This window comes from Brachyhypopomus gauderio, chromosome 21 (genome assembly GCF_052324685.1).
Source record: "Brachyhypopomus gauderio isolate BG-103 chromosome 21, BGAUD_0.2, whole genome shotgun sequence".
NCBI lineage: Eukaryota > Metazoa > Chordata > Actinopteri > Gymnotiformes > Hypopomidae > Brachyhypopomus > Brachyhypopomus gauderio.
The window spans coordinates 2,022,632-2,032,594 of NC_135231.1; the positions used below are offsets into that span (position 1 = coordinate 2,022,632).

General features: G+C 37.0%; 1 protein-coding gene across 1 annotated transcript; it reads right to left on the reverse strand.

Moving 5' to 3' along the window:
* Window positions 1-623: 623 nt before the first annotated feature.
* Window positions 624-5,685, reverse strand: edn3b (endothelin 3b). Its single transcript, XM_076984231.1, has 4 exons — window positions 5,281-5,685; window positions 4,737-4,944; window positions 1,714-1,883; window positions 624-1,597 (listed from the first exon to the last, which is right to left on the reverse strand). The coding sequence occupies exons 1-4, from the start codon at window positions 5,345-5,347 to the stop codon at window positions 1,503-1,505; spliced, it is 540 nt and encodes a 179-aa protein (XP_076840346.1). The 5' UTR covers window positions 5,348-5,685; the 3' UTR covers window positions 624-1,502.
* Between the last annotated feature and the right edge of the window lie 4,278 nt (window positions 5,686-9,963).

Sequence of the window (9,963 nt, forward strand, 5' to 3'; positions counted from 1 at the left end):
GAAATAAACTTAAGGAACACTTAATTGGTCATTTTGATGTACACTTACTACAAATACAGTGCTGCATTCATATTATACATATTATGAAAATGTTCATTAGTTTGTAATCTATACCTTGTGAAATTTTTGTTTCTCAATATTTTTTAACTGTACATAGCACAACCTTGCTGACAGATTTGGGAGAAACATACTGATCCTTTTGAAGTTTCCCATACAGATCCTTGGGAGCAATAGCAAAACTTTAAAATCAATTCCAGCTCCCTAAATCATATCAGACAAAATTCAAGTGGTTCATGATGTTGGTGTGCATCCAGTTGCTCAAATTTGAATTTGGAGAGAAAGCACTTCTAATCAACTCTGGGAATAGTGCATTGCTTTGTAGAGCAGCTTTACTGATTCTTTAAAAACGCAGAATATGCTGCTGCAGGGAACATTTGAAGTCAAAAGCACAGATGGGTGAGCAGCCTGGGTTCTTCAAACTTCCTCACAGTCCCTCCTGTGCAAAAGTAGCAGGTACAACATATATACTATATAAATTGCATATGACCAAGGTTAAATTACCATTTTAAAATACTGCATCCAGACTTTACCAATTTACAAAAAAATGACACATTCTCTTTTCAGTGCTGCACGGAACATTTATGGGAAATAAGACATGGGGCATTAATGATACGTTACAGTTTTGACTGCATCTACATGAGGTGTTTTCCCACTGTGACCCTGACCTTGGAAACTTGATTTTTTTTCTTCAGTCAGTTTGAACCTAATGCATGAGCAAACATAGTGGTCATCCACTAGCCATACTATAGACTTTTTCCCTATGTACTCTACTAAAGTCAAATTACAGTTGTCTGTAATTACTTTAGAATACCAGCTTTACACACATAAAGTGAATGGATTTGTTAATAACCTGAATCAATCTTTTTTGCACAGTGATTATTTAAATGATAGGTACCTCCTGCAAAAACACTATGAAAATCAGCATGGATACAATAGCTAGCTACAGAGTACAAGTAACATTATTTATCCCAATACCTGGGTATTCAGTGGATGCATGTGATCTTCATTTTTAACAGAGGCATCTAAAAAATAAAAGAGATCAATTCATATTAGGTTAAAAGATATAATGAAAGTCAATACTTTGTTTTTGTAGCAAGACATTGAAGGTCTACCATTGGACACTTGATCCAATTACACTTGGACCTTTCATCCACAAAGGATATTAACTAGAAACATCATGTGTGTATCAACAGTTAGAGAAACAGAGTCTGAAGAGTAACTTCTGTTACCCCAATATTTTGTTTGCGTTCCCTCCACCCAAATAAGGATGTCCACTCAGTATATGGCAGAGAGCACGTTCTGAGTGTGGCTTCCTTTCCTGATATACAACAGACCATACAGTCATTTTATAGATCTTCAAGGATTCATGAAGTGACTCCTGGTGACCTCAGCATGGACCAGAAAGCACAGAAAGCCAGTTTATGTTCACACCAACAGGACAGTCAGTGTAGTCTACTGATCTTATAGGCAAAGAGCAGTGGAGTAAGGCCAGGAGATTCATCTTCTCTGTGCTCCCTCTGATGTTCTGTCTGGAGATCTAAGGCGAGAAGACGATTTTTCATTTTAATAGTAACACTCCAGAATAGTCACTTCCTAAACAGTGTAATGCAAATTATATAAAAGTCACACTAAATATCTGACAAAATCAATTACCGGTCAAACTTGTCCTTTGGTGAATGTGTCTTGCTTTACAGAAGTCATGACATTGTGTGTCACTGTGGTTCCTGCAGGTGCAGCGCTGACGTATCACCTCCGGTATGCCACTTGCACGCCTGATTCGCTGAGAGCTGCGGTAGCTTGACAAGCCATAAGGAACTGTTCGCCTGCATACAATGGAGTGAGACAGGTGCTTAATGGAGTGAGACAGACAGGTGCTTGATAGAGTGAGATAGACAGGCACTTGCAAGCCAGAATAAAAGGTTCTGATGTTTTTTTGTGTAGGTATATTTTACCCAGTGGTTATCACCATATCCTGTTCATGAGTCATTAGGATAATCATAAAAAATCTGTAATAAGATTACATTGGATAAAGTGCTTTTTAGGTATTCTGTTGCCTCGCTTGTATTCATGTGGTTTTTAGTTATAACAATGAATGCTCTAATAAAAATCATGTTGAAGCATCTTTTTATAAAAATGGAAACATCTTGCTTTGCTTGGCAAGAAGTCTGAAGTCAGATATCTACTACCTTCATCTGAACACAAATATCTGGTTCTGTGATTAATAGGTAGTAGTTGTCCTAGGAATTATGGCGAATGATTCTTTATTATACAAAGCAGAGGAAGACATTAAAAGGGTTTACATTTACACACATTCAGCAGTGATGTTAACTGCAAGTCTATGTATTGTATAGTTGTCATTCATGTATCTTTTCTAACCAGTTAATCAAAACTGAGAATGCCCTTGTCCTATTAAGGAAAGTAACAGTAAGTGAAATATGTCGCACTCAGGCTTGTTTATAACCTTGATACAAAACCATTTCATTAATACCGCTGACCCCTGCATGACCTGCTCCAAAGCTTGTCTATCACGTTTACTGGGGCTGTGAGATATTAATAACAGGCAAACAAAAAGCATGGACGGAGAGTGCTGGGGGTTTTGGTTGTCTGAGATCAGAGAACAAAGGGGTACGGAAAGGACCAGGAAGGCCAAGGCAAACACAAACACAGGAAAAGAGAGAATACCAAGACATAAGCAACCTCATGGTAGGACGTCTGTCTCAGTCTACACATTTCATGGCATTAAGATTTCACAAACTAAGCACTGAACTATTAACTACAGAAGACTGTGCCATCGTTACTCAACATTTTATGAGGATGACTGAGAAGATGACTGTCTCCACGAGACAGAGTGGAGCATCTTTGACGTCTTGGCTTTTAACCAGTAAATGAGTCCTGACAGTTCTGATCCTTGGATGAAGAGAAGTCATCAGAATAAGACTTAAGCATAAACAGGCATCGCATTCTCAGTGGAATAACCTGCCTTGACCACCTACTAGTGAACAGAAGCATGAATCTGCTTAGAGACAGAACTGAAGGGGGAACAAAAGGGCCAAGACATGTGTCTCATCTGGGAGAAGGTCCATGCTATGAGAGTCTCTGATCTCCAGCCACTGTGTAGTTATAAATGCCTGTGGGATCAGACTTGTAGAATTCATGATTTTCATTACACAGTTCTCCACCAGCAGCACAAGGATGAAGTGACCGCTTGGAGGGTGGCCTGTCTTTGTCTTGAGTGAGTTATGAGCTAGAATGCCTCATGGACTGCTGCAAGAGTTAAAGAGGTACATCTGTGTTATGTTAAGTGGACTGCTTTGTACCTGTGACGTGAAATTACAAGAAATTCTTTCTAATGCTTGTAAAGTCTGCATTATTAGGATTTTTTTCTGATGTTTTTCTTTTTTTTAATAAGTAATAAAGCATTATAACTAATTGTCTTTTGATAAGTTCTAATTACCTTTCAAGAAAACTATTTGCAATCAGGAGAGCAACGGCATCAAGTACTTAAATGGTTCTAAATATGATCAATTATTTGCATCGGGTTTATCATAAAGCCATTGTGGTTCTCACACTTCATGGCTGACTCTAGTGTTCAGCATTATATAGGTTTTGACATTCAGAAGATTCTTAATCAGCACCATGGACAGTCACAATCAACATCAAGGCAGAATGATACTGCCACAATACTGTTGGCCCAAACAGAGTTCTAAATTTGGCAGTGAAAGATCAATTTAGACTTCCTGCAAGATCCATAATGGAGTGGCTCTTCAAAACAAAGGATTTCTGAACCAATTAATTTAAGCAAACCTGAGCTCTGCATCAACAGCTTTGGCTTTATTATTAATTCAGTTGCAGAATAATTTAAATCAGCTGCTTTGACATGAATTAAATTGCCTGTCACTATCTCAAGGCTGCAATTTATTACTCGATTATTGGTAGAGTACATCTTGTCCAAAAACAAAACCCCGCTGACAAGTGGCAGACTTGTGTCCATTCAAATACTGTAAATGAACAACATGCTTTATGTGGAGAAATAAAATTGCACTGAAAAAAAAGACTAGCCATGTCTTGGATTTATGTAAGCATTTTGAGTGTATCTAACACAACTGCCTCATGTTTTAAACAGACATGTAATTTTATTGTGTAAAAACTACACAACACACAGGGAGAGTAAGTTGCTGCTGAAGCAAAACAAATGTGTGCAACCAATGTCCAATATTGAATTGAGTAAATCCAACAAGTTCTTTTTTTCAGTGTGTTACAGTTTGTGTAACAGAATGTTTCTCTAATACTGCGCTTGAAAAAAGGCCCAAAAGTGTGGCAATTAATGTCATGTTTCAATATAGCACAAATTATCTGCAGGAGAAGCTTAAACGCCAATCCATTATAATGCACCAATATACTCTTATTGGCTGTCTTGGTTGGTTTCATGCTAACAACAATAAACTATGCACCACAACGCCTTAATTACAGAAGTGAAACAAATCAGATATAATACAGTTATGGCACCTCGTGATTTGTAGCAGGTGCAAAAACTGCAGCTGCTAAAACATGGGAAATGTATCAAATGGAAAGGAGCTGTAACCTAATCCACAGGTTCACAGGTAGTTGAAACGGGTATAAATCATTTCAACATGTGTGTTTTTAACAATATCGACAGAAAGGATAAACACGCTTACTCGGGTGTGTTGATCCAGATGATGTCCAAGTGACAGTAATAGACACACTCCTTGTCCCTGTAGGAGAAGCACGTGCAGCGCTTGGATCTTTCGCGCGCTCGAGACTCTTTTCCGACCAGAACGTCTGCAGCTCTGGACCGACGGGAGGAGAGTTCAGATGTCTGCAGCTGCACGTTTTGCGCTTGTCCTGATCCGAACGATGACGTTCCTTGTATTTGCGCAGTAAGTAAATACATGAAGCTAAGCATACGTCAAGTGAATTATGTACTATTATCACCTATTATCATGCTAATATATATATTTTTTACTGTTAAAGACACTTATATCAATTAGTAAGAAAAACAGGTTATGGTATAATGAATGACACAAACCCTACTAAATTTTCCAGTGAGATTTTAAAAAGTATTTCGTCGTTATATGCACCTGAAACTATTTATGTTAAGATCACCTTTTGGTTGCACTAGATTATTAAGATTTACTGACTACTCTCGCATCATTAGGCTACTAGATTAAAATGAATAATCGAAATCAAAATCTTTCTTACCTTGTGTGAAAACGTTTACCAAACCCAGTATCATTAAAAGACGGACGCTAAAAGACATATTTTCCATACCGTCTTCCACTCAAACGAGTGCGTGCCATACACGTTAAGAGAAATCTACCTGTGTAAAAGTTTCCAGAAAAAGTTCCTTTTTTTCTTAGCTTGACGAAAAGAGTTCGCTATTTAACATGGTTCAAGGTGAAGTAACGTAAGCCAGCGAATTTGGGGAAATAAATCCTGATCCATATCATCTCCGGTCAGCTGGTTTGTGCACCCGAGCTCTGGTGGTCCAATAGCTGCAGATGTGCTTTGCAATTAGCAGCCTTTCTCACACAGCCACACGCGCGCGCACAGCCCGCGTGACTCAAACCGAACGGAAAGTCTTGCGATGAATGTCCAGGCTAGTGTCATTAGATAGCGGAAGGGTCCTTCACGCTGTGGAATCCAAACGCCTCCCTTTTTCTTAACTCTTTTAGATAATGGACATGAATCATATAATAACAGTAATTTATTCCTTCTATTGTGACACTCGATCAGCAAGTGAAATTAACAACCTTCAGAAGAATGTACTCGTTTACCTTTATTCGGTCATTAGTTTTAGGCATGGCATAGTTAATAAGAAATACCTTCTTTTCAGCCTAAACAGTCCTCCACCTCTGATTACTGCAGCAGCCTACCAGTAAAAACAGAATAGCAGGACTAGCTCTAGGTGCTTACGAAAATGTTTAATGAGCAAAAGAGATCTACTTGACAAGCAAAGACATCTATTTATTATAGTTCTTCTCTTACTGACTCTCAGCAGCAAGCACACATCACGAGGATTAATCTTTTATAAAGAACTGAAATGTTTAATGCAATAGACATCCAATTAAATGAAATAACATCAGACACATCACATCAGAGATAGAAGATGAGTAGTATAGCCCTACTTATAATATAGAACTAATATAAATGAATGAGTTTTTTGTTGTTTTTTCAATATAACATATTTCAATAGCCGCATTTTTGTGGGCTCTGGAGTATACATCTTATCATACAATTATAACATGTTGCACTGCACAGACAACATACAATGTATACATCATAAATCTCTATGAAGATTGATTCTCTCACACAGTTACTTCTATATGAAAGAGTCACTTCAAATCATCAAAATGAAGGCAACATCTGGCTGTGGTCAGTTACTGAGGTAACTCCACAGTTAAGGTGATCTTCTTTAAAACTGCTTCCCCCTTCATGTGGATGAACTATCTAGAGACCACTTCAAAGAAAATGTACACCCAGACTGCCTAAGTCTGTAAGTTCATAAACTCAGTTTCCTCTGCCTTGTGAAGTTCAACCATAAACACTCATCCAAGTCTCATTCCAGTCCCTTAATGTAAGGTCTACAATGCTACATGTATATAAACATGCTGGCTTGAACATGATATATATTACTTTTACAAAAATATTCTGAAGCACTGATGTTCTATACCTAAGCCCTATGTTATTTCACTGAGATACAATATTAAAGCGGTGTAGCCACACAGACTCAGGGAGGTCATGGGAAGACATGGCAAGACAAAATGTTGACATTTTGAAAATGTGGTGGATGAAAAAATAATTATTTTCAGTGGTACTGACACACTACATATATGACCAATACAACAATATGTGATCCCAGAACCTCTAACCATTTGGCTAGGGATTCCAGTATCTCTGTTCAAATTCAATGGTATTTCAAGCAGATTCCCTTACTGATTTGGGAAATTGAGGAAATCAGTGTATTTTTGCAGATACCTGGAAAAACAAAAGTGATGTACATTAATATTTCTACAGTTATGAGAGCTTGGTGATTCCATTGTTCTTCTCAGTCATAAGGATGAATTAGTTTCCTGAATATTTTTAAATCTATCTGTATTTATTGAAGTCTTCACTCATCTACTGGGTATACTCTATATTAGAGTATGTATTATATAGCTATATTAGAGTATATACTTTGATTTTCCTAAGACTGCTGTCAGTCTTTCAGTGTTTATAGGTTACTTGGGGTGGTAAGTTACCCTTCTCCCAGTGTGGATTTCACAGGGAAGCTCATTTATTTTGATAGAAAACATTTTGCAGCCAAAATTTAGGAGGGGGGGGGTTCAGTCCTTGGGGGTTTGATGGTAGTGGGGGGTCGGAGGATGTTGGATGGATACTGTCTTAAAAGTCATCTTGTACGTCTTAAGAAAACATATTCAAGCATGCACATACATTTAATTGCATGAAAAATAACATCCAAGAAAAACACTAATTGAAATGTTCATATAATGTTCTTTTAATGTTCATATAATGAAATCCCAATTACTTGAATTACTTCCAATTACTACAGTACTTCACCAAGAATGGATTCTGTTATGTGCTTTGTGTGGAAACACAAGTAAAGATGCATTTGCAGTCTATGTAATCAAACAGTAACAAATTAAATAGAGAATCTGAACTATCTCTGCAGCAAATTATTTCATGTTCTTTTTTCAAACACATTTTATTTAAAGCTGACAGTTTTGCAATGTGTTTTTCATTGCTTAAGAATACCAATCTAGATGCAACAAAAACAGTCCCCACCAATTGTGCTCATAAGTATATTAGTTGATAATTTGAGTCTACTTTGGTTGTTTATAATGTAAACAGAGTGATGAATCCTTGAGACTATATGAATGCGTTGTATGATTTTGTGACACTAACACATATGTTGCATTTTGCCGAACATGTCACAAGAACGAGATCACTAGTAATACATCACAATAAATAGATCATTAATAGTAAATTATAAGAACAAGATCACTAGTGGTAAACTACAACTTGATCGCTAGTATTTTTTGTATGACTAGAGAGTCAGACAAGTTCGATGGCAAGTAGAAGAAACTAGAAACATATTCAAATTCTTCCGTACAGCCACATGTAAATGCAGTTAGCAGCAAACTCCCACTCTCGGCTCATAAACTGTGTTCTGCCAACATAGACACCTTAATGCAAGTTTAGAGCATTTGTTATTACACAGTGGTATTATACCCCCTGCTTCGGTATAGAGGTCTGCATGCTGTTACATGTGGAAGGTTCAGAACAGAAAATCAAAAGTCTAAATCAATGTCTTTTCACTGACGTTTTATCAGCTTTGAAGAATCAGTGTTAGGTGATATTTCTTTTTCATGAAAGTGATGACAGTCCTGATAGATTGATGTAAAAAAAACTTTAGAAGTGCTGGAATTTTTATACAAATACAAACCATGTGGTCCTATCACTATACAGCTCCAGAGATGGGTGCTGACGCAGTCAGACTGCAGCAGTAACTGTTAGATAGAAATACCTACACAGCTCCTATATATTATTCAAGAATATATTACTCAAAACAATGTTAAATCAATGTTGTTGTTATTATTATTATTATTATTATTATTATTATTATTATTATTATTATTATTATTATTATTATTAATTCTCAAATGTATCTGAATATCTTTTTGACATGCTGTGTTCTGATTGGTTTTAACGTTTGTGAAGTCATATATTTTATTCATATGTTAACACATGAATGTGTCCATTCTCTGAAGGCTGCCACCTAATGTTCTGATGCTGAGTGTATCGTCCACTGTACAGTTGCTACTACAAGCACTCATCTTTAGATTAAGAACCTCTGTTGAAAATGATTTCCAGCTTGCTCTCCTAGGTACTAAAAATCTATACGTGTTTTCAGTTCATGGTGGTATTATAACCTGCAATAACAGCTCTGGCGTCCTGATGTAATCCGCAGATGTTGGTAACATGCGGAGCTGAAAGTGGCTCTCGGTTATTGCAAGTATGCAGAGCTGTGAAGGAGGATGAAACAGAATGCCTCAAATCATGTCTGTTTAACAAGTGAGTGGGCCTTGATATTATCTCCTACTCCTTGAGGAATCCACTATCATGTGATGTATGTACTTCACGTGTGTGATTTACACGTTCACAGCCTGATAAATACCTTCCAGCTTGCATGGCTTTTTCTTTTCTTTTCCTTTTTTTGTTTAGTTGTTTGTTTATTGACAGCTCAAAGCAAGTCAATAATTTGCCCTCAGTTTTTTTAATCTATGGAGAAGAATCAGGGCTTTTGATGGTAGTTCTGTGTGATGTAGAGACTGAATCGAGATGCTCAGTGACATCGTTGTCTTGGTGGAGAAGATTGTATGACATCAAACAAAAAACAAAACAAAACAGACAGAGCACACAAACACTGAATGAGAATGACAATAATGCAAAGGTAATAATTATATCTTTGCCAGAGATGTACATTCTAGCATACATCTAATTTTCTTCCTTCTTATTTATGGGAGGTCAACCAAAATTACGATTAAATGCCAAACACACAAGAAACATAATATAACTGAATTGGCTAAAACTCGCAGTTTGTGGGGATATTTTTACATGGAGTTCTGCGTCCTGGTTTGTTAATGCTGCTCATTTGAACAGCTGGATAAATCACTGCACGTGTACAGACACGTTGACTACCCACATAAATAAAATTACAGGCACTTAAAAATGCATGGCAAACATACCCTGAGACTTTAGACATGGTGTAGCAATTAGCTATCTTTATTCTCACCCAAGTAATATTTTAATGCATCACTTTTGTCAGAGTTGGATCATATACTGTGACACAAAGTAGTGAATGAGTAATAATGAGATCCATTT